The sequence below is a fragment of the Malaclemys terrapin genome, chromosome 10 (assembly GCF_027887155.1).
Source record: "Malaclemys terrapin pileata isolate rMalTer1 chromosome 10, rMalTer1.hap1, whole genome shotgun sequence".
In the NCBI taxonomy this organism is placed as follows: Eukaryota; Metazoa; Chordata; order Testudines; family Emydidae; genus Malaclemys; species Malaclemys terrapin.
The window spans coordinates 86,092,712-86,117,627 of NC_071514.1; the positions used below are offsets into that span (position 1 = coordinate 86,092,712).

The 24,916-nt window shown below is 53.7% G+C and overlaps 1 protein-coding gene across 2 annotated transcripts; it reads right to left on the reverse strand.

Moving 5' to 3' along the window:
• Nucleotides 1-1,290: 1,290 nt before the first annotated feature.
• Nucleotides 1,291-24,916, reverse strand: ERN2 (endoplasmic reticulum to nucleus signaling 2). 2 transcript variants are annotated; one of them, XM_054041675.1, is made up of 22 exons: nt 24,706-24,916; nt 20,199-20,316; nt 19,745-19,778; nt 18,405-18,477; nt 17,981-18,053; nt 17,414-17,536; nt 16,859-16,960; nt 15,892-16,153; nt 15,441-15,519; nt 15,176-15,326; nt 14,232-14,353; nt 13,796-13,972; nt 12,987-13,206; nt 12,492-12,576; nt 11,528-11,717; nt 10,505-10,604; nt 10,007-10,206; nt 7,995-8,142; nt 7,065-7,192; nt 5,336-5,459; nt 4,877-4,944; nt 1,291-4,787 (listed from the first exon to the last, which is right to left on the reverse strand). In XM_054041675.1, exons 1-22 carry the CDS (start codon nt 24,784-24,786, stop codon nt 4,566-4,568), a joined length of 2,880 nt encoding a protein of 959 aa, XP_053897650.1. In that variant the 5' UTR covers nt 24,787-24,916; the 3' UTR covers nt 1,291-4,565. The 2 variants fall into 2 exon arrangements, with proteins under 2 accessions (XP_053897650.1, XP_053897649.1); XM_054041674.1 differs by having other exon boundaries at nt 12,492-12,582.

A 24,916-nucleotide genomic window follows, 5' to 3' on the forward strand; every position in this document is an offset into this window, starting at 1 on the left:
GGAGCTGCCTCCCCCAGCAGAAATGGATATTAAATATCCCCTAAGCTAAGTGCTGGGACTAGCTGTAACCCTGCACAGCCCAGCACTAATACCCCAGGGGCTGGGTGCTGCCTCTTCAAGCTCGGGGGGGAAGCTATAGACCTATTTCCCTGCATGCACAGGAATCTTCTGTAACTCACACCAGTTCCAATCTTGCTGCTGGAGGCAGTGCTGGGTCAGCCATGCACAGCCTGCTGGGTGGAGGGAGCTCTGCCTGGGGAAATGGTACCAGCTGTTGCCCGTGGAAGCTAGCAATGCCAGCACAAGGCCTTCAGCGTGTCAGGCAGCACCAACCTGCAGTTAAAAAAAAAAAACTCACTGCTTTCATCGCACAGAGCCAGGAAAGCTGGGTTATTAACCCACAGGGGGGAGGGGACAGCTTCCTCTGAGGTCTTTTAAAGGGCCAGTGCTCTACTCACCCACCCCCAAAACCCAATCTGCCAGAGGGAAGCTGAGCTTGGCCTGACAACAGGAGCAGTCAGGCTGCCTTGGCCCAGGGAGAATGTTTAGAGGGGCCTGGCAGAAACCCCCTTTCTCTACTCACAAACCTGTTACCTCCACTGCTACTGCTTCATTACTAGCAAATCCTAGAGCTGGTCAACAAATTTCCTGTCACAACAGTGTTTGATGGCAAACGGAGAATTCAGTGAAGATAGTTGTGAGAAATGGCTGTTTTCTCTGGAAAGTTTTGGATTTCTCAGAAAAGAGACAGGTCTGAAAAATGACATTTCAGTTTGGAAATGGTGCCTTGTTCCCCTGTATGGGCTGAGCTCCCTGGCCTGACTACATCTCCCATGATGCTCTGCCTCCCCTCTCCCAGAACAGAGACCTTGGGAGACGCAGTCCAACAAGGCAGCCTGACCTCTAAAGGAGAATGGGAACATGATGCACCACAGTGACCCTTCCAAGGCTGCAGCTTTTGCCCAAAATTGTTCAATATTCAAACTTTCTGCCAAAACCATCACAATTTCCAGAGCAGGGGAGACACACACACACTTTTGATCATCTGGTCAATCCCTCAAGAGGACAATAGCTACCTGCTTTGAACCCAGGTCTCTTAGAAGGCAGTTCTGTAATTTCAGCCTGAGCAGTGTTGTGTGGGTCACTGAGGATCCAAAAGGACTCAACTCTGGCAGGGCTGAACATGGACATTTTGGGGCCTCACTACCTGTCCCTGGCCCTTTCCTTTGGAGATACAGCTCCTAAGCAGGGCTTTCAGCCAGTTTCTTTCCCATTTTAACAAGTCCAAACTTTCAAAACAATTTTTTATTTACAACATTTTGTATAAAATATTCTCTGCCATATAAAAGGTTCTGAATATACACAAGTACAAACTGATTGTCACCAAAGGAACAGCCCCCCAACACCCACATACAAAGCGAAATCAAAACATACAAAACCCACACCCCTAGAGAGGAGAGCACTGCCCAGGGGAGCAGAGCTAGCAGGAGACATTCAGGGATGGAGCCCCCAGACCCAGCAGCAACCGTGGCCTGAGTTATCTATAGGCTCCCACACTGGCTCCAGTTGGGATCAGTGGAAACGGTCTGTGAGTTGAAGTCTGGCCAGGGCTGCGTCCCAGCAGAGTGAAACCCTGCTCCCAGGCTCTGGGGATAGAAGGTCAGACCTCGAGGATGCCCACGTCCCACCTCTGCCAAAGGGGTATTTTTCTGTCCTTGCTGGACTGGAACATGCCTTGTTAGTGGCAAGGCTCCAGTAATCTCTCCTCCCCCATTTCTTGACCCAGGCCCTTGAGAAGGAGTTAGAAACATCTAGTTTGTAATCCATCACTCGAGACCCCAGGCCTGCAGAGAATTCTGCCTCCAGGCAGGCCAGACCTGCTCACTGACTGGGTCCCAGGAGGAGGAAAAACAGGAAATGCTTCCTCCACCTCCGTGTTCTCTTGGGCATGGGTCAGATTCTGCCTCCGTGGTGAAGAGATTCCAGCTCAGACGCTGCCAAGATGCTAGAGCCAGAGCAGGCACAAAAGAATGTGGAAGCGGTGGCCATTTCTCCAGAATCCTGGAGGCCCTGGGAGTGGGGGAGGCCAGGTACACCTTACGCTCCAAGGGACGGGCTCTCTGCATGGACGAGGAGGCCCCCTCTATACAAAGGGCTCCTCCTGAACAACAGCATCCCCCATCAAACGGGAAACAATCACTTGGGGTTCCAGAGACGTGACATCAGGCATCCATCTGAGACCTTCAAGCCTGTGAGCTGTGATGAACATGGGCTGCTGCAGACTGAGAATGGAGAAAGCGCTTGACTCAGCCAGAGACACAGGGACTTCATCATTGAGATTCCGTTGGGATCCTCTCCTACCTGCCTCCAGAGCTGGGCAACCCCACTCCTTTAATGGGCCAGGTGGGGCAGAAAAGAGGCAACAGGAGGTGCTCCTGCACCCAGGCCCTGAGGTTACATCCTGAAGCTGAGCTTCTACAAATCCACTCGATCCAGCCCCAGTGACTTCTACTGGGCCATAAAACAGTGGGGAAGGGCCCCAGTGAGAGAGAGAGAGAAACCTCTCATTTCAGCACTGCTGGTGGCCTACATCTTCTGTAGATCGTGGACAAAAAACCCAGCCCAAATGCCAGGAGGGTATGTTGTCCAGCTAGGGCATAAGCCCATATCCAGTGTCAAGACCACATCAGTCCTGCCATTCACATTGAAGTTTTAAATAGACAATCAGACAGACCCCAGTTTCCAATAGATCAGCATAGAAAGGAATCAATGAGAGAGAAGTTTGTTGCATCAGCCTCTACCCTAGCAGATGCATACAGGCAACAGAGGACCTTGCTGTTTCCCACTCTGATGCTTAAGGGCTGGCGCGGGAAAGACAGTGTCTTGGAAGCAAAATATAAATAGGCTAAAACATTTTCAATTAAAAATGGTAAAGCATCTTGATGCAGCTGATTGTGTGATGATTGCCACACTCCAGCCCTATAGGAGAAGTCTTCCATTCTAATCCCCCCCCTCCCCGCTCCAATTATCTTCTTAGCTGAAATGTCTCGTGATGGAGCTTAAACCAAACATTTACGTTTGGCTAAAATCCATTCAGATTCCCAAGAAAAGAGAGAGCCCGTGTCTACAGGTGTGTGTGCGCATGCACATACCTACCTCTCCAGGGATGGCTTTGCTCGGGAGTCACACCAGCCCAGTCTGGATTTACAGCTTTACACTTAGTGACCGGGCCTCCGTCAGGGCCAGGCACACGCCATGGTTGAGAGAATTGGCAGCACCCTGGGTGTGCTTCCCTGTCTGCTTCAAGCCCACACTGCGTGCTGTTATCGAGCTGGGACGCTCCAGCCTGGGTCAAACAGGTGAATGTCCATGAAGCAGAAAGCAACTGTTCTATACATGTCCCTAGCTGCTGCCCTCGGTGGCCCTGGCCCCGTTGACAAACCCATTTCCCACAATGCTCTACAATCTGCTCAGATTCCTCTGGATGGGTCACCTCCCTGGGAGAGAGTTTTCGTTCTCTGAAATGATTCAAGATCAATAGCAGCAGAGAACTGGCAACATTCGGGCCAGTCTCTGGCTGAGCCAACAAACGGAGGTGTTGGGGTTGGGATCTTCAAGCCAAGACACCGCTTAGACTCGCGGCAGTTTAAGAGGCGCCCTGCGAAGGGGAAGGGTTCTAGCCCAGAGGATTCAGGGGACTGGAGAGGAGCCAGTGGAACTGCAAGCTTATTGAGATCAACTAACTACCGTGGGACCCACCTGCCCCATCAGCCCACGTGTGAAGAGCAGAAGCAAGAGGACCTTTCGGACTGGCTACAGAACCATTGACAAGTCCTGGTTCTGCCCTGGACTGCACTTGCTCAGCACGGGGAAGAGCTACAGTAACGTCCTGTAAATACCATGAACAACGCCGTTTTCGTTTAAAAGACATTCCCGAGAGAGAGCTCACTCCCTTCCACCCCACCTCCAGAGTCTCTCTATTTCCCCACACGAGGCGTTGCGGGGAGGGTAGCTCAGTGGTTTGAGCATTGGCCTGCTAAACCCAGGGTTGTGAGTTCAATCCTTGAGGGGGGCCATTTAGGAAACTGGGGTAAAAAATTCTGTCTGGGGATTGGTCCTGCTTTGAGCAGGGGGTTGGACTAGATGGTCTCCTGAGGTCCCTTCCAACCCTGATAGTCTATGATTCTATGCGATTGAAGGAGTAGCCCCAGAGAGACAAACCACCTAGGAACTGCCAAGAAAACTCCCTTGGGTTCCCACCACAGGCCTCTCCCTGGAAAGGTAGGCAGTGACATCCCCAGAGTGCTAGTGCCAGGGAGCGTCTGGAGATGCCATCCAGCTGCTCTCCAGGGGAGGTGGAGCTCCAGAACCAGTTTAGGGTGGCTGGCGGGGTTGTGAAGCTGTGCTAGGTCCTGGCAACTTAGTCGGCGGGATAAAATCCTGCCGAAATCTCTGCATTAAAAGAAAGATAAAATTGAGGCACATGTTGTCCGAGTCCCTCCTGCTGGGATCCCCGTTCCAGCAGGATTCACCAGAGAGCAACCTTAGCAGCATAGGCCTTCACTCTAAGTTCTCTCCCAGGTGTGGCTTCTCCCCTCATTTCCAAGGTCTCCTGGCTGCTGATGATAATAGGGGTGGAAGAGCCTCTCCGTGGCACAGATCTGCATGGCTGTGTGTGTGTGAAGCAGCAACTGGGGGAAGCGAGAAGTAAAGTACTGAACAAACTCATCAGGAACAGCCCCAAGTGTCTCCTGGACGTCTGTTGGCAGCTCGTGGTAGTGATGCTTCTACATGGGAAACAGCGAGATTAAACAGGATTACCTGGGGTCACTGCACGGGGCACGCTGGACCTCACGCTGCTGGGGGGTGACAGTACCTTGTTCCTCATGGCCCGCAGAAGGTCACGTACTGAACTGCCCTTGTATGTTCGGAACTTCCTCAAGTCTGGAAACAGCAAGAGACCCAAATAAGCATCAGCAATGTTGGGCCTCTGCAGTAATTTGCTAACAGGGCATCAGAGCTGGAAATATTTCCCACTGGGGGGATGCACTGGGCTGTGGGACCGTCTCCCGAGGGAGATCTGCTTGGGGCATTTAAGACTGGGCAGAACAAAGCCCTGTCGAGTGGAAGGGCTAGTTGGATTCATCATCCCTTCTGGGTCCATGGGTTTCAGTGCTGGTCATTTGATTTCCAGCTGCCAGGAAGTGACTGCTGTCATTACATGAGCGCACGACACAAGCACTGGAAAGCTCCATGCAAACACTCCACATGGCTCAGCATGAAACGGCTCTGTGAGGTTACTGCCAAGTGGTGAGCCTGACACCTGAGCCTTTACCTGTCTGCAGTGGGACAGAGATGTGAGCTCTCCAATTCAATTTCACGACCGAGCGCCCCCCGGACTCCAAGGCAGTAAGAATGGGTCCCTCGGCAGGTTCCTTCTCAATACGGTCGCTGACGTCCTGAAATCCAGAGAGGGGTGAAGTGGTCAATGGAAACCTCACTTTGTACTCACTTTGTACCAGTGCTGACATTTTCCAAAGGCTTATGGACACTAAGGGGACATAGGGCTAGTTCTGCTCAACACTGGGTGACAACGGAACTTAGCAGCACGGTCCACCTACAGGAGAGACTGGAACCGAAGGTAAGGCCTATCGGCTAGGACCCGGAGGATTCTGGGAAAGGCCCCCCACAGTTGGCTGCAATGAGGTCTAGCAGAAACCTGACCCCTGACAGACCCCAGCCTCCATCACGGTGAGATGAGGTATTTGAAACTGTTTTTTCTAGAGGAGAGATGGCTCCACGCCAAGGCACTTCCCTCCACAGGGTCACTGCCCCCAAACCTGAGAGAAAGCTTTTCACTCTCCTTGCATGAAAGTCAGTGGCTCACAATTAACGCCCCCTGCGCTCTGCAGATAGCTGGACCTACAGTCTATGGCAAGGACCCTGAATTCATTTAACTTAAAAGGTGTGTGTGTGTTTTACTGATATAAACACACAAGTGCATGATCCAATCAGCACCGCAGTCTGTGTTGTTTATTTTTGCATTCAATTCAATCTATTTGATCCTCTCCACGTTGCCAGTTTTCAGAGTGCTGCAGAGTTCTGTACTGACAATGAAGGTAGGATGCTGGAGATTTGACAACTGGCTAGGGGACAACTGGGGCTTTTGGCACGGAGCAGTTTGGTGCTGTGGGATCACCATATTAGCTGGTGTGAAAGTAGAATGAATTATATTGTAGAAGTAGAATGAATTAAAGAAATGCTGTATGTTCCTTTAAGCAGGAATGAGGAATGTTGAGATAAAATTGCCAGGAAGAGGAACATTAAGGTATTGAACAATGGGTTCACTTAAGCTGATGGTGGGACATTAACAGGAGACTGGTGAGAGTTAATAAGGACATGAGATATGTGTCTAGCCCCAGGTAAACTTATCAGTTCTGCTCCCTTTGTAAGCTTGTTAATTTCACCTTGTATGGGGCTCACATTTTCTGGGTGTATTAGAAGAGCGCTTTTGCTAATAAACTGAGTGGTCTGACAAATTGTGAGTCCTGAGTCTGACTTTGACACTGAATGTTTCTGAAAAATTGATCAGCAGCGAAATAAACTGTCATCTTTAGGTTTCAGAGCCAATACTTCATTGAGCTCAACGGGACAGTTCACACCTCTCAGAGCTTTTGTTTCAGGCTCGCTGCAGACTCAGGAAGACAGCACTGTGTTGGTTATGCTCTGATCGTATTTTCAAGATCTTTGTAACCAAAAGGTCTAGAAACAGTGTTGGTTGCTTGTCTTAAATGAAAGCTCAGAATCTGCTGCATGGAACGGAGCCCACAGCTAAAGAGTCCTGGAACAGAAGGAGCCCTGCTCACAAAAAGGCAGTCATTGCAAGGGGTGGATTTTATAACCACAGAGCACCAAACCAGCCGGGGATAGCTGAGAATCCCGGGCTTCAGGAAAAGCACCAAACAGCTTGTTTTCTGATGTCACAGAATAGAGCTTTCATTGCTGAATTTGGAAATGGGGACAGAAGGACTGGGATCCACCCTGCTCAACCAGAGGGTTCTCACCTGGAAGAACTGCAGCTGCTTCTCCCGACTCCAGAAGAAGGGATGCATGAGGACCTGCGGGGCCGATGGGCGCTCCTGGGGCTCGTTGCTGATCATCACTGAAATCAGTTCCCTTGCAACAACGTTGTCTTGGATGTGAGAGTGAAAGCAGAGAGCAGGTTACTAACACCCTTAGGGTTGAAGGGAGCCATCCACACCTTGAGCTCAGAGCTTTCACTACAAGTCACAGCTCAATTCAGGTTACTAACTCTCTCCGTGATCTGATCTGAATCCCAGATCATTGCAAGACCACGAAATAAAACAAAATATGTCTGGCTCCTTCTATACACCAGACTCACCGATACCTCCCCACAGGCAAGCTATGGGGCAAAGGAATATTTCAGACAAGTCGCTGGAAATACTAGTGAGATCTAGTAGGCTGTGGAGTCATCTGCCAAGGAGGAACCCCGCTGCTCGAGACATTTACAACTCAACTAGCTACAGCCCCAGAGATTACACTGCTGGCCATTAGGGAATGGACTAGACATGACCGAACAGGCCTCTCCCATTGTTCTAGGGTTCTAGAGCTGCTGCTGCGGACATGCAGTCTCTGTCCTCTGGGCATCTAAAATGCTGGTCCTGTGGCTGCGGCGTGAGACAGAACCAGGAAACCAGGCTCGGTCATGATTTCCTGGGTGACCTCAGGCAGGTCATTTCATCTCTCTGTGCTTCAGGTTCCCTAGCTGTAAAAGAGGGTTAGCAGTACTGACCTGCCTGCCTTCCTCGCCCGGGCTAGCGAGGCTAGAATAAATCAACATCTGCAAAGCGATTTGAGAGCCTCAGATGGAAGGTGCTGCAGAGGAGCCGGGCCAGAGCGGTTCTGCAGCACCCAGATTCTACAGGACTGGGAGCTCTATAAACGTTCAGACAGCCTCAGAGAAGGGTCCTTACCATGAGTGTCTTCCAACAGCCATGCCAGCTGGTAAGTGCCCAACAATATATTAGCCTGTCGCCGTAAGCTGTCCCCGAAGGGGTGCTCCCCACCTGACACCACGTAGTAAAACACGCAGCCGGCTGAGAAGATGTCCACCGCACACGTCTGCAAAACACAACCAGGGCCATGGGAGCGCTCGATGTTGGTGGGGGAGGGCCTTTGAACTTCCCCCTTGTCTCTATTTCTGAACGCGAACACTTGATTGGCTAAAGATTTAGCCAGGCAACCGCTTAGTTTGAGCTCCAAGAATGACCACCTAGTGGTCTCTCTTCTGATAGGCGCGAGCTGCCTGCTGGGACCAGACTTTTCTCTGCAGAAAGGTGTCACGTTATTGATTTGAACTGGGACCATATAGAACATGGTTGCAACCAAAGTCCTGTAGTGGCACCAAATCTTGTATAAAGGGGGTCAAATGAGGTGTCTAAGACAAGGTTATGGTGTATGGGTTATGATTATGCTGTCTATATGTGTGTATCAATTTTGTAGTTGAAGTTATGAATATTGGCTCTATACTGTCTGTATTTCAAACTTATGCTATGCTTCTGGGAGACACCCCAGACAAGTTGGTGTTAGCTCTGCCTAGCCTGTTTGATGGCCCATTAAGGACCATCAGCTATACAATTGACCCATTGAGAGAAGGCAGATACTGGTAACTCAGCAAAGTATGCAGGAACTTGCCCATGTGACTCCAAACTCCATTTTGCTGTAATTTTCCACAGTAAGAACAAAGAGGTGTTCTTACACCTGGAAAAGACTATAAAAGGCTGATGCCTCATCTCCATCTTGTCTTCAATCCTGCTTCATACCTCTGGAGGGACTTTGCTACAAACCGAAGCTCTAAACAAAGGACTGATGCCCCATCCCAGCTGGGGATGTATTCCAGAGACTTGATTTGAACCTGCAGTTTATTCTATCACTGGTACAAGACTGAACCAAGATTTTGCCATTACTGTATGTAATTGATTCCATTTAACCAATTCTAGCTCTCATCTCTATCTTTTTCCTTTTATGAATAAACCTTTAGATTTTAGACTCTAAAGGATTGGCAACAGTGTGATTTGTGGGTAAGATCTGATTTGTATATTGACCTGGGTCTGGGGCTTGGTCCTTTGGGATCAGGAGAACCTTTTTCTGTTACTGGGGTATTGGTTTTCATAACCATTTGTCCCCATAACGAATGGCACTGGTGGTGATACTGGGAAACTGGAGTGTCTAAGGGAATTGCTTGTGTAACGTGTGGTTAGCCAGTGGGGTGAGACCAAAGTCCTCTTTGTCTGGCTGGATTGGTTTGCCTTAGAGGTGGAGAAACCCCAGCCTTGGGCTGTAACTGCCCTGTTTTAAGCAACTGGTCCTGAATTGGCACTCTCCGTTGGGTCCCGCCAGAACCGCATTGTTACAGAAGGGAGTTTAACAGAACTCCTGGATGTATGCGAACAGTTCTCTCTGGAAGCTCTTTGGAGCAGGGACTGTCCCTTTCTCTGTGTCTGTGCAGCCCCTAGCGCAATGGGAACCTGATCCTGGCTGGAGCCTTTGGCTGACACTGCAGTAGAAATACTGAGAGGAGATTTTCAAATGCTCAAATGGGAGCTGGGCCCCTAGCTGCTATTTGTGACCGTTGTGGGGATTTTTAAGCTAACAATAGGTGCAGGGTTTTAGGAAACCTGCTTCCAGCCCCCAGAGACACCCACACAGACCAGTAGCCTGGGGGCCAACACAAGGATTTCCAAATCCCTAATGCCAAACTATCTGATTCTCTAGCAGTGACTGAGGCACCAGCTCTGAGGGCAGCTGCCTCCCTCCCTCGCTCCCAGATGCCCAGCACGGTCGCTGCCTTGCAGCAAAGCAGAGAGTTGGAGCCTTAGACGTGGGCAGAATGAACAATCCTCTGCAGGTGCAGGGGAGGAAGCGGCAAGGACAGAAACTGAGCTCAGCAAGCAGGGCTGAGAGGACACGGCAACAGCACACTCACGGGGTTCTCCTGTGGGTTCTCCCGCAGCACCTCCGGTGCGATCCAGCCCTCAGTGCCTGGGATTCCAGAGCGGAGGCTGAAGCTGTGCCGTCCCCCCTGCAGCTTCTTGCACAGGCCGAAGTCGGAGATGACAGCCCGGATCTGCCCGTGGCTGTTTGGGACAGAGATGAGGATGTTGCAGGGTTTCAGGTCACGATGAACTGAAAGAAACATCGTCCAAAGTGAGCTGGAGTTACCTGCAGAAGAGGCTGTGCAGTTGGAGGGCAGGGGTGGGGCTAGAGCGTCACCAGGGAGTAACCTGCATGCCACCAATGCCACCGCACAGCATGGGTCAGCGAGCAGCAGTCCTGCCTCTGAAACTGAAGGCTGTGGGTTCAAGTCCTGCACCAGGATTTTGGGCTGGAGAATTTCCCTTCCACAGACAATTCACCAGAACTGAACCTATTGCTCTAAGGCAACAGGCATCCCAACCGCAGCTGGGGGCAAGAGCTCCCTTACCTATGTTCAAGGAGTGCAGGTGTGCCAGGCCTGACGTGGTCTGATACAGCAGAGACACTGGATCCAGGTTCCGACGATCAAAGCTGGGGCTTTCCACGTACTAACACCACCACATGAGAAAAAAAACAAAGAGCAAGTTCACCCAGGTCTGCATTTACCAGAGTCAGAGATTTATAAGAACTTTTTCTTCTGCAACCATAAACCACATCTTTTCCCAGCTTAAATCCTGGGATGTAGAAGAAAAGGACCAAGCTTTTGGTCCTTGGTGGGGGGGATAGCTCAGTGGTTTGAGCATTGGCCTGCTAAACCCAGGGTTGGGAGTTCAATCCTTGAGGGGGCCACTTAGGGAGCTGGGGCAAAATCAGTACTTGGTCCTGCTAGTGAAGGCAGGGGGCTGGACTCGATGACCTTTCAAGGTCCCTTCCAGTTCTAGGAGATGGGATATCTCCATTAATTTACATTTATTTAAAGCTAGAGTCTGAGGTTTGCATTCCCCTGGCAGAACCTCTCGGTTCATACAGCAGACGGAAGCAGCAGCAGCAGCACCACACTTCACTGCAGGCCTTACAGAAGGGGACGGGCACATGCCCCATTAGCTGCCCCGTGTGCACAGGAAGCCTGATGAAGCACTAGCTGCACTGCCACCTAGTGCCAAGGGGATCGAATAAGCAGGTGAATGAAGATGGTTGCCTAACGTATAAATTGATATCTTCGGGGTGCCTTGCAACCCGCCCCCCGTGAGCGACGCAAGCATTATCGGTTCTCTCTTGTTCTACAGGTGTAAAGAGGTGGAACGACCTGCCCTAAGCCACACAGGAAGTTAGGAACTCCTGGGTCCCATCCCCACACTTTAGAACATGCTACCTCCTGTGACAATATGGCAGGCTGGGCCATTAGTAGCCGATGACAAACAAGCGATGAAATAGTTCCACGAAGACCCCTCGACCTGTACTGCATCGCAAACACAGAGCAGGAGCGACACAGAGCTAACAGCCTCCTTGCAGCAGCAGCCCGCTGGCTCACCTCCTGCAGCGTGGCAGAGCAGAGCTCAATGGCAATGTAATGGAACTGCTTGTCCTTCTCCGTACAGAAGTAGCGCACGACATTGGGGTGTTCGTCCGACTCCCGAAGCAGCTGGACCTCCCGGTCGATGAGGTGAAAGCACTCAGGCAGAAGGCGCTTAACAGCCACATTCCGGCCATCAAACTGCCCCCTGGGATCAGCAGAGAGAGCCACCATCACACCCTGCCCACAGGCCAGCCAGCCCAGACACACAGAGACTCTCAAAGACATCCACCCAGGTTCTGGTCTAGCCCAGGAACTAGTCCCCGAGGGCTCCCCAGTGGGGCATCAGGAGACGCACCACGAACACGAGGGCAACTGGGCCTCGGCTGAAATCTCTGCAGCCACCGGGAAGGACCAGGTTTGGTTGAGCCTTTTCTCAGAGAAATAAAGTCCCCCCGGCCTTCAGAGCAAGTTCAGTCCTGGGGAAAGGTGCTATAGCTACAGCCTGGGGGATTCTGCTCGGCGTCAGGCAGACCAAGCAACGGAGCCTTTCTGCGCACCAGAGCAGACACAGCATGGGCAGGGCGGCACAGTGCAGCGCAGGCTTCCTCCAGCGTGTCTAGATGCCAGCCAAGAGGGGAGCTCAGTCCTTGGCTGCGACTGCCAGCTGGGGGGCCTGCTGTGCCAAGTGTGAGGGGGGCAGGGCTGGTAGCTGCCAGCTTTGTTTTCTACAAAGGCCACTGAATTCTAGTCCAACAGGAACCATCTGATTTGACCTGGGTGGGTGAGACAGGAAACCTCGATACCCCATTACCAGATGGCCCCAGAGCCCGCCAGATCCACCTGTAAGGTCCTTCCAAGTTACTGCCATGGCTCCCAGCTCCAGGGAGGAAACAGTCGTGGCTCCTCCAAACCAGACATGGCATTAGCAAAAAGCAGGGCATTCTGGGAGGGGGGGGGGGAGGAGACACGGACTACTCACCTGAATACAAAGGTTCCCCTGGCTCCATGGCCCAGCACTTCCTTGGGGTTAAAGGAAACCTTCCCAACTACAGTCACATCGGGCTCTGCATCTGCAGAGAGTGCAGATCGGATTAACATCACTCACCATCCCCTCACTCACTGCCCACCTGCCTCTCTCAGGCCCCATCTCTACTTTCCTTCCTCTTCCCTGTGCTTGTCCAGCACCAGCCTCCTCTGTCTCCCCACTGATGTTAGAGCCTTCCCCTCTGCCTCTCTGCACCCCCTGGTCCTACTGCGGATGGCACCGTCTCTCCTGAATGCCCCGCTCTGGAACGCCTTGGGGAAAAACGTCATCCTGACCGGAGCTCTAGAACCTAGTTCTGCCTCCGAGCCTTGGCTTTTCCCTCCTAACGCAGCCCCCTCTGCACTCTGGGGAAGGGGACATGGGCAACCTGCCTCCCACAAGCTGGACCACAGGACAGAAGGCACCTCCCCATTGCCCTCCAGCACAGACCTTCAGCAGCTCCAGACACAGCCAGATCCTGGTCGGCCATTCCGTTGGGCAGGACCTTCTGTGAGGAGGATGGGCCTGAGCTCCGTGACAGCTGCGAAGATGTTCGCTGGCTCCCACTCAGCGATTCCTCAGAGCTTGGGGGAAGACTCTCCCCAGAGACCTGGCCTGGGGAAAGCAGTCCCTGCTGCGGCCAGAGCTGCAGTGGCTGCTCCAGCAGTTTCTGGGGCACAAACAGCATGGGGATGTCTCAGTTTCTTGGAAAAGCAGGTGATGCAGATGAAGCTTCCAAGGCAGCATTACCACCCTGAGGGCAGCAACGCGACAATTCTCCCTCCCCCATGACAGTGAAGGAAACCGGTAAACCCCCTCCTGGGGTCAAACAGCTCCAGTGGGGGTGGGCTCTGTGCAGCGATGGGAAAACTGAGCTTTTCTTTCCCGGGCCCTTGAACCAGCAGAAACGTGGGGGGCAGGAAGTCAGGGCTAAGGCAGCCGGAGCGCTGGAGGCCATGACTCAGGACACTGGCAGAGCTGTGATACGGGCGGTTCTTAGAAGTACTTAATATGACCCTGGAGAGGCCTGCAGGGTTAATTGAGGGCTGCCGATTCCTCCGGGGCAGCATGGGGAGGGCTGGTGACAGGAACGGCACAGCACCCTGTATGGCCATGCTAACCAGGACACTGTGTACCAAGGAATAGGGCAAGCAGGGACCAGAGGGAACTTCTAGCCCCCAAACCAGGGGGACGGCTGCCCAATCAGTTCCTGCAGCTGCCAGCGAGGGGCACCGCAGAGAGAAGAAACACTCACTCACCCTGAGACCGAAGCTCAGGAGCAGAACGACCCCGCCCAGTAGCACTGCAGTGACCACAAGGTCCCAGCTGCCTGATTCCGGGTAGATTTCCATTTGCTCTGCCTGGGTGGAATCCCAATGGTACCGCCCATCGCTGCCCGTGCTGGCCTGATCCTCCATGCCGTTCGGGGTCAGAAACTGCAACACAGAGCCAGGGTAACGGGTTACACCAATGGGGACCCCCAGACAATCTGTGCTCTAGACTCCATCCCTCGCAGCTACCCCCCCCATGCAGGAATGCACATGGAGCATGCCTCCAATTCCTCGCTCCCCCTGGTAGACCCCACATGCCAGGATACACCAGCTTGCTTAGCACACGAGACATCTCTCCTTGCCCCTCTGGGTGCCCATGTGCCACAGCCCTTTGGGCAGCCCCTCAGACAGTCACACCACTCACGTCATCAAACAGAGTCTTGGGAGGGGAGGTCTTCGGGATGATGGCTTCTGTAGTCTTCCTCAGGGTCTCTGGAAAGGCTCTTAGCATCGTGGTATGGACCACAGGAGGCAGCTCGTGGTGCCCTGCGGGACGGAGAAAGCGCTCACTTGAGCACAGTCACACCTCAGTCTGCTTACCTGCTCACAGCTCCAATCTGAGCCCAGCAAGGCCCCAGCCAGACACACAGCATGGGGGTGTCTGCCAGGATGGGAAACATCTGGGCCTCACGCATGAAGGGAATCAGAGCAACATCCTGTTGGCTCAATCCCTGGGAGTGGGCAAGGACCCCTGGAGGGCCATGTCCTCAGACCATGGAGGAGGAGTGGCCCACACAAGACCTCCTTCAGTGGCAGCTTAGGCAGTGACCTCTTTAGAAACTCCTCAGCCCAAGGGCCTGACCCCACGCGCCGGGTGTGACCGCTTGCGGTTACGCTGCTGCTGCTTCACAACATGGGCCAAATTTTCAAACCTGCTGCTGCAGAGCTGTTCACTTGACATCAAGACCCTGCACACAGTATTGGGGCGAGCACATGCACCTGTTTGCAACAGCTATTCCCCAGGCACGATCGTTGCGCACGCAAATCGGGTGCAGCGATTCATTCACTTGCATGCACATTGGTGAGCCTCACTTTGGTGAGACTCTGCCCCCCATGCCTGCACAGGAAGCTATTCCCGGCAAGGAGCCAGGGATGCAGTGACGCTAGCTCCCAGGAAAGGGAATCCCAGCCCTAAGTCATTGCAGGGTCTTGCGGGGGCAGATCACAGCACAGGTTTTATTTAAAGTACCATGCAAAGCAGGTTACTCTGCCACAGTAAAGAATATCCCCAAGCCTGCTTCCCCTCCCTGGGACAGGCTCCAGGAGCAACGGGACAGGGAATGCCCTGCCCTGCCCTGGAACCCTCACCTATGAGCAGCCACTCGTTGTGCAGGGAGCTCATGCTGCCCTGCGGATACTTGACATCTGTGCTTGGTGTGATCTCACACTCGCCGGACTCTCTCACTGTCACATCATCCGTGGTGGGGCCATCGATCCTGGCCAGCGTGATCCCCTGGGGCTGGAGGAGTCAGACAGATCAGTAAGTACCAGGCAGGGCAGACGTGGTACTCACACCCACTCGCCTTGCCAGTCAAGGGCACGTAAGGGGCAGGCGGAGATATGGGACACTTACCACAAGTGCCACGCTCTCATGGACCAAGGAGGTCAGGGCATAGAAGCTGGCTGCATGCTTCCCTACGTAGAGCGTCGGCCTGTGGTGCAGAGACAGCATCAGTCCCAGCCTGTGCCACCGCATGGGACAAACTGAGCAAAATAAATGCAGTGAGACCTCCCAATGAAACAGCCTTGGGGGGACCCCCAGCCACACCCCTGGTTCTGAGACACGGCCAGCTCCATCCAAGGTGGAGAGGGGCAGGAAAGCATTTGATCTACCTTAACTTAAATTCCAACCCTAGCATGTTCCTGGGGAGCCACTGTCCTCTCACCCAAGAGAGCATCGACTCCCTCTCCAGAGCGCTCCTCAGTGCATTGCCACCCTCATCCCCACCCGTAAGTACCAAGGTGCAGCCCCCAGCACGCTGCTACCCTCCTGCCCCAACCTGGAAGGCCCCTGAAACACCTACAGCAGCTGGGTCTTGGTGGTGGTGAAGTCCTTCATGGACTGGTAGTTCCACTTGATGAGGCGGATGTCCTGTGAGTGGAAGGTCAGGTAGCGCAACGTCTCCATGGCCACGTTGAGGTGGGGGACCCGGCGCAGACTGTCTTGGTGCCACATGTACAGCCCCACCACAGGGGAGCCGTAGTTCTGCATCCACAGGACATCACCGCTCTCCTTGTCCACAGTCACTACCAGGCCGTCCCCACTCGACGCAAAGTGAGCCATCTCTAGCCAGAGACACAAGGCAGCTAGTGCCACAGCATTTCCTGGGGAAGGTTATCTCCCCCACACCCCCTCACAGACTCTTTAGTCTCCCCAGTTACACAGGTTGGGGATGCTGCCCACTGATGCTACTGGTGCATGCACCATTTGCTGGGTCACCACAAGGAGCAAAGCCCCTCAATCCAAACCAAAGGCAGCTTAGAAGGATCCTATAGCCCCAGCATCCTCCGGATCCACAGGGGCTGGGAGGAGGTGGGTCTTCCAAGACACGTGTGCTCTTTAGTCTGCCCTTCAGAAGTGTCAGTGACTCTCCCCCAGCCCAGGAGAGCTGCACACAGCTTGGAGCACTGATCAGCTGGCACAGCACCTGTGACAGACACGTCCTGTCGCAGCATCCCACTCTCTCCAGAAAGGCAAGCTCTAGTCCTGAAGGCTGCCCACATACTCCCTGCCCCCTGCCCTCCCGCATGCTATTGTGGGGGGAAACGGCTCCCCGAGGCAGCACTGATTTCAGATCAATCCTTCTGGAAATGGAGAGCCTCCCATGCAGGGACAGCATTGCTTCAAGGCTCCGTGTGCAAGCAAAGCTGGACAGGAGCGAATAACCATGGAGGCGAGGGGGGCCATTCTCCCTTTGGAAAGCTGGGACTGCCTCACTTGCAGCTGAGAACAGGATCTGCCTCTGCATGCTGCAGTGCCCAGGGACTCACTGTAATCGTAGGCCTCGTCGTAGAGCTCTGCTGAGTAGTCGTGGTAGGTGGCATTCCACCGCAGCTCCCGGGACTTGGTGTCGTACATGGTGATGACATATTCTGGGGATCAGACAGTAACAGCTACAATCACTGTGCTGGAACTCAGGTGGCTACTCTACCCAGAATGAGGGGCCTTCCAAAGGGATGGGCGAGAGGAACAGGAACGGGATGCTGACCATTCTGCTAACTACTTCAGAAGGGACCCACCCCACAATGCTGCTAGGCAACATTGAACTAATAATACTACATAGTCAGGAAAGCAGAGGAGAGCCTCCCCCGGAGAAGCCCTGCCAGGAGGTCAAGGAGCATCAGAAGAGCTATAGGGATTGTCCCTTTTCATTGGGTAACCACTCCCCATTTGTAATGGGAAAACAGGGCCTTTCGCTCCAGCACAGCAGAACCGGGAACCTCCTCCAACAGTAAGGATGGATGGCAGCCTGACTCGACACAGGGAACGGCCCCTCAGCCTTATGGCTCTGTGCCTGCAACCAGCAGAAAAGGGGCTTGGCTTACGGGTGCGGCCAATGTAGAGGAGAGGAGTCGAGGGACACAGGCCATCCCAGGCCTCTGTTGACAGCGTCGTCTGCTTCTCTCCCGACTTGGGGTCCACGACGAACCATGTGTCCTCTTTCTTCCCTGGAAAGTCAGAAATGGCTCTCTCTCAATCTCCCATGTGCCTGGTACCCCTCTTTCAGAAGCCACTGCTTCTCCAGGGTCCTTAGGCCCTCTCCCATGCAACATCAACCCATCTTCCCCTCAGGCCAATCTCCAGTCACTCCCATCTGCCCCCAGACTTGCTCCCACACAGAATTACCCCACCCCCCTCCAGCGAGTTCCCCCATCCCAGAGGGGTTGGCATGGTCATACGCAAATTCAGATCTTGCCTAACTCTGGCTTGGCTCCAAAAGGGAGCTCGCTATGGCTCCAGCACACAGATCTGCACCCCACTAATTTAAACCCCTGCAGTGCCGGGCTGTCCCAGAATCATCTCCATGGCAGTCTGGAGAAGGGAGCGGGAACGGCTGCCTTATGCACCGGAGAAAGCCCCTCCTCTCTCCCACAGGAGGGGGTTGCTCATACCCGTGTAGAGGACGCCATCCGAACTGCGACATGGTGAGGACTGGACCAGCTCTGGGATGGTGAATGGGAGTTTCTGTAACAAACAGAGACAGTGCAGCGGCCTGTGAGTGACAAAGAGCCAGGGGAGACAGCCACATGCACCATGGCCCATCCCCCAAGAAGGGGGTCCTCCTCATGCGACGCACAAAGACAAGCCAGTCAGCCACAGGAGTATTCCTGGGTGAGGCCGACCAGCCAAAGCAGACAGGGAGGAGACCCACATGGCTTTGCTGTCTCTCCCAGAGGCCATTCCTAAGGTGGCGGGGGTTAGCGGGAAGAGCATGAGGCCCTTGCACCTTCCAGCAGAGCTGCCATCTCTTGCCCTGTTTCCATGCTCCACTGCCAGGAAGGATGGAGGGAGCACTCTGTAGCCCCAGGTACTGACCATCAGGCCTTCTTTGTTTTTGCCTCCCAGGATGTACAGGCTGCCATCATTGGGGTCTGGGAGAAATGCCGGTCTGAAAGGAAGGAGAACAAAATGCCAGCCATGTCCTGCTTCAGGACACAAGCCAGCTACGCACAGGGGATAGGGCAAGGATCCGCCTCCGCAGGCTATTCCATGATTGTTCGCTACGGGGGGCAGGTATGCCTTCCGGTGGATCTCCTGGATACCAAACCAGATGAACTACTGGTCTGTCCAATACGCCAATTCCTACACAGTCACTCCACATCTACCCCATTCTGATGTCCTGGCACATCCCAGCTGGAGTCATTCTATTTGCCTCCATGAATTCCCCCTGCAGTTTCAAATGGATGCAGAATTTTTCCTCATTTCTCATCCTAAACTTGTGTGGTGTGTTACTGTGCGCTGTTAGACAGCTGCCGTGTCCACCCTGGAGGTGGCTGCACACTCAGCAGTGGGGGAAGAGAGTCCTACATTGCTGGTATTTGTAGCAGTTCAGGGTTCCCTGGGGAGGAAAGTCAACAAGGAATCATAACTAAGAGTGAATGAAGCCTGGAATATCAGCTTGGGAGATGCCCTCAGAGACACAAGCAGCCCAGACCAGTACTAGAGTGCCATGAGTGATCCATTAACAAAGGCCCCTCAGATAAACACCCCCTTCCAGAGGAGGTGAGCTCTGGCTTTGATGGCAAGTTTCTGGAGACCCTGCAGAGAATCTGCCCAGCAAATGCCTGCCTTTGCACTCACATAGGCTTTGGCTGCATTAGGGTCTCTCTGTAAGTTTACTACTGTTGCTCCCACTGGTAGAAGTACAAGTTTAGACAGGGCTGCCAGCATGTTGTTTAGCGCAGTTGTGAGCAAGGTTCGATGACACAGCTGCCGGACCTTGTCTACGACAGAGCTTGCATGGCAAAGTGGCACCAGTGCTAGTAAAGGGGGAAAGACTAAGAAAAAGCCCTGGCATTGGGCAGGGTGCTCAACCTCTCTGAGCCTCCATTTCCTCATTTTGCACCTCCCTGGGGAGCAGCGAGGACTCCTTAGTCAGTGACTTCAAAGGCCTGGGAGGATGAGAAGTGGGAAGCTTTATTGCAAAGACAACGAGGAGTCTTTGTGGCACCTTAGAGACTAACAAATGTATTTGGGTATATGCTTTCCAAGTGGGTTCTAGCCCACGAAAGCTTATGCTCAAATGAATCTTTTAGTCTCTAAGGTGCCACAAGGACTCCTCATTGTTTTTGCTGATACAGACTAACAGGGCTACCCCTCTGAAACCTGTTTATTGCAAAGGACACCCTGGGGAGGGGAGGGGAGATGATACTTACTCTGCCACATAAACAGGCACCTGAAGAATGGGATCTGAAAGAGAGAGTGAAAGAGACACTTCAGTTGCCTCCTCTAATGTCCCTGCCAGAGGGGGCCACGTGGCAGCATTCACAGCAGGCTTTGCAATCACATGGTTACAAGCTCAGATCATTTACCTATTTGCATTTCAGACCCAGCGGGGAGCCCCAAGCAGTCACAGCTGCTTGTGTGAAGCTGCCCAGTGGTGCATGTACTCCCCTTAAAACAGCAAGACCCCTGGGACTGGGATATGCACAAGGTGTCATTCGCCAGTGTCCCCTGCTCAGAGCAGCACTGGCAGGATCTGAACGGGAGGGAGGGTCTCCAGCCCTTCTCAGCCAGGAGGAGAGTCTCGGGGATGGGGTACCCCCACAGGCAATGGCAATCCCAGGGGACCTGACCCCCATATAAACACCCTCCAGAGTCATTGCTCACCATCCTTCAGGGTCCACTTGATGTCGCCTGTCTTCTTACTCACAGCGTGAAGGTTCCCATCAAGGGTGGACACAAACAGCAGTGTTTCTGGGACAGTCACTGCGCTGCCAGCGAGACACTGAGGGCAGAAACGTGGCAAAGATAATACAGTGCCTGACCAGGACAACAAGATCCATTTAATGGGCCTGACAACTGCATCCCCCGGTACACCACTCCACTGTGTCACTGAGAAAGTGCCCAATGGATCAAGAAATGGGGGGAGGAGGGTTCCCCCCTAAATTGATACCACCTTGTACTGTAATCCCATCAAGTCTCATAACTGAAGCAGAGTCAGGATGGGTCACCCCTTGGGAGGGAGACATGGAAAGAAACCCCAAATACAGGAATTGGTGCTATATAGGGTGTTCTCCCTACTGTCTGTGTTGCCTTGTGACAGGGTGTCTGCTTCTTTACTGACCAGCGTCTTGGGGCTAGCCAGCCCTGTTTGGAGACAGAGCCCTTTGAAGAACAGAGGGGATGATCAGACCCCGCTGGAAGGGGTCAGGGCTGAAAGAGCTCATTTGAAAAGGGAGCTGCAGGAAGTAGGTTGGCTCCAGTGGCAGGCCCGACCGCAGGGCAAGAGATGCAAGGGCCCCCCTGCAGCCTGCTTTGGTCAGGGGAACAGGTTTGTGTTACTTTGCGAGTGTCACATTTGATGAATAAACTGTGCCCTGAAGGCAAGGTCTGAACAGACTCATAGACTCATAGACTGTCTTCCAGTCCCCTGCTCTTACTGCCAGCCTACCCTGCCGTTCCAGAGCTGGGAACCAAGCCTAGGAGCCGGCCTACCCTGCCGTTCCAGAGCTGGGAACCGAGCCTAGGAGCCGGCCTACCCCGCCGTTCCAGAGCTGGGAACCGAGCCTAGGAGCCGGCCTACCCCGCCGTTCCAGAGCTGGGAACCGAGCCTAGGAGCCGGCCTACCCCGCCGTTCCAGAGCTGGGAACCGAGCCTAGGAGTCCTGACTCTCAGTCCACTATTTATTTAGATTTGTTGAAAATACCTATCAATAGAGCTTGGTGTGTTTACATAGTTATCTAGCACAAGAATCAAACACAAAATGCCCTCTCCCTTACTTCCTTAATCTGAATGTATTAGAAATCTTGTAGTTTCCCCAAGAGTCAGGATGTAGACCCGGATTTTTTAAGCCAAATTCCAGTTTGGATATTTACATTTCACTTCCCAAAATTCCCCCTGCAGTTGCATCTGGATATGGGATTCCTCTCGATTTCCTATCCTCAACCGTGTGTGGCTTTGTTGCGCTATGTCAATAGCTGTCATGATCTACCCCAGAGGTGGCTGAGTTTCAGCAGTGGTGAAGTGGTTCCTGCAGACTGCCTGCTGAATTTGCAAAATGCTTTCTAGGTACTCACACTACAAATAATACTAAAAAAAAAACCCCCACACACAGTAGTTTGAACCCTAACAGACCCCTGTTTTCTGCCCTTCTGAACAGAACATAATTTAACATGGGGACAACCAGCAATCCACACCAGCATGCTCCAGGTGGGGATGAGCTATAGAACGGAGTGGCTGTTTCCTAAATCACATTTCCTGGACGCTTTGCTAAAGGGTGACACAAGCTCACCCAAATACTGGCCTCTCCCAGAAGCAAACTGGCTGGGCAGCTTTTCCTGCCAGAAATGCCAGTGATACTGGCTCAGGACTTTAATGCCATGGATTTTACTGACCCTGACGTTGAGATGGTAACTTCAAATCCCCCACAGAAACAATGCTCTGTGTGCATTCCTCGCACTGCCGATGCCAGCTCACACCCTGCACCTTCCCAACACAAGCCAGCCACACCCATCAGCAAACAGGACGGAGGCTGAGCAAACAGCACTAGGGCATGGTGGGGAAGGGCAGCAGGCACTCTAGGCTGAGGAGGGAACCACCTGCTCTTTCCTGCTGCTCAGGAATCAGAATTAGGATTTGAATTCCTGCTAATCAGCCCACCTGCTCAGAGCACCAGACCACACTGTTTCCAGTTCCCGTTCAGGCTCCAGTAAATAAGCCATTCTGCCATCCTCATGGCCTCCGTTGACTAGCTGCGCTTAGCACCGCATTACAGGAAAAAGGAAAAGGGGTGACCTCTGCTTGGCTCTTGGGCATTGCCAGGAGATTACACTGGTGGTGACGAAGTAGGTAGTCTTTTCTCTAGTGGCTCACCAGCCCAGAGGGCTCACTGGGCCATGTATCTGCCTTGGATTCTGGGTGCTGTCACTGGGTGGCCCAGCTCCCACCTCTCACTCCCGAGGGTCTGCTAAATACAACTAGACACCAGAGTTTAGCCCAGACAGGGCAGAGAAACCCAGCCTGAAAAGAAAATCCAACCCTGGGCAGGGTGAAGAGAACAAGAGCAGGAACTAGCCAACAGCCTCCAGTAGCCTCTGTGAGGACAGCTGTGCAGGCTATCAATGGGGGCACCAACCAGAGAGGGACTTGGGCCATTGTTTGCTGAAACTCACTCAGCTGTAACTACATAAACAAAAGCCATTATCACCCAGCACAGTTCAAAAGCCATTCGGTCAACCCACTGGTTCTCTCCCTCCTGTCCCCATTGATTACTCTCATCCAACCCACCTAGCAGAGATGCTTCCATGCTCACTCCCCTGCCAGCCATCTCTCTCTCTCCCCCACTTCTATCATTCCTTCTTGTTTAACCTTAAGTACATTTAGTGCTGGCTCGGCAGCTCTCACTTTATCAACAGGACAAGTTAAGCGCAGGCAGAAGCAGGGCAGGCTCCCCCTCACTGTACCTCAACAATAGGCCTCCACCCACCCCTAGGCTGTAGGTGCCAGCAGGCAGTGGTCAGTCTTCATGGACTGTTCAGTCCTTGGTCCCTGCTGAGACTGCAGATGATGAGAGCACAAAGAGGGCTAATGGAGATGGTGACTTTTGTGGTGAAGCCACCTGACTGATGGAAACTGGGCTGTCACCAAACTCATTTCACAAAGGCCCCTGAGCAGGCATCTGTCACTATAACACTCTCTGCCCCTTTCTTCCCTTCCCTCCCTAGGCACACTGGAGTTTCTGACATCTCCTCCAAAGCCCTTCTCTTCTCTTCTGTGAAGGATGCCCAAACTAAGGAGCTGCCCAACCCCAGCACACAGCCCAAAGCGCCTGCACAAGTCTTAGAGACAAGGCTCATACACCTGCAGAATCATCCAACCAGCCTGTCAGTCCCAGGAGCTGCTAAGCCTGTTCGTTTCATTGTTAAATAGGGTGGGTCTCTCTTTACATCCAGCAATTCTCAGGCTGCCATGCATGACTGGGAGATGTTCTGGCCAATCTTATACCATGCACTGAAAGGCTAGACTGCCCATTGTTACTAAACCAGATTTTATTCGGGTGCCTATTTACCCTCGGATGTCAAAGGGCTGGAGGTTTCTACCAGAACCCTGGAGATTTATCTGTAATAGACTTTACCTTACGGACATTGCTGCAGCTGAACTACAGCTTCTCAGGGAATAGGAGGAGTGAAGGCAACACCTGGACACATCTCTCCAGACTCTAAGGGCACATCTACACTGCAATAAAACACTTGCCACTGGCCCATGTCAACTGACTCCGGCTCACAGGATCCTCCCACCTTGCAGGGAACCAGAGCTTGGGCTCCACCTGAGTCCCAACACCTACACAAGCAATTCTACAGCCCCACAGCCCGAGTTCAATGAGCCTGAGCCAGCAGACACGGGCCAGACACTGGTGTTTCATTGCAGTGTAGACAAACCCGAACAGAACTATGGAGGGGGCAAGCTCTCTTCAGCCTCCCCTGGCAGTAAAGAGTCATGAACAAAAGGTGTTTGTCAAAACTACCTGGGGACAATTTGTACTCTGGCCACTGTGCCCCCAGTCAGGTTTACCACTGGAAGCTGGGTGAGCTGCCCCTGAGTGCAGAGTAGCTTTATCCTGAAGCTTCCCCCTCCCGGACTCCTCACACTGACACACCCCCTCCTGGTGGGGGTGACCCCTGAGCTCTCCCAGACCCCCCCGCCTGCTGCAGGTGACCCCAGAGCCCCTTGCACTGACAGCCTCCCCCACCTGCTGGGGGTGACCCCAGAGCCTGCCCCACACACACTGACAGGCCCCCCCGCCTGCTGGGGGTGACCCCCGAGCCCACCCCACACACGCTGACAGGGCCCCCCACCTGCTGGGGGTGACCCCCGAGCCCACCCCACACACACTGACAGGGCCCCCCACCTGCTGGGGGTGACCCCAGAGCCCCCACGCTGACAGGCCCCCCCACCTGCTGGGGGTGACCCCAGAGCCCCCTGCACTGACAGCCCCCCCACCTGCTGGGGGTGACCCCAGAGCCCCCCGCACTGACAGCCCCCCCACCTGCTGGGGGTGACCCCAGAGCCCCCTGCACTGACAGCCCCCCCACCTGCTGGGGGTGACCCCAGAGCCCGCCCCACACACACTGACAGGCTCCCCCATTGACAGCCCCCCGGCGGGGGCGGCCTTTACCTGCGCCAGGTGAGCCGCCAATGCCCAGAGCCCCAGCAGGAGCCGCCCGGGCAGGGCCGGCCCGGCTCTCCCGCCGCCCATCGTGGTGGCCGAGCTCGGCGGGGGCAGGGGCGGACATGCTGCCCGCAGGCCGCTAGCGCCGCCGGCCGCCCCGCATCCCGCCCGGGCGCTCCGCGGGCTCCGGCCGGCACCGTCCGGGGGGCGGATCTGG

What these genes read in the sequence shown, in the direction of transcription:
- ERN2 (XM_054041674.1), bottom strand. Translation starts at nt 24,786, where the DNA reads ATGGGCGGCGGGAGAGCCGGGCCGGCCCTGCCCGGGCGGCTCCTGCTG. An exon ending in AGGGGAACCTTTGTATTCAG is followed by an intron (nt 11,718 to 12,491) that starts GTGAGTAGTCCG and finishes TGCTGATCCCAG; the next exon opens with GGGGCAGTTTGATGGCCGGA. An exon ending in CTCTGTCCCACTGCAGACAG is followed by an intron (nt 4,945 to 5,335) that starts GTAAAGGCTCAG and finishes TGCTGTTTCCAG; the next exon opens with ACTTGAGGAAGTTCCGAACA.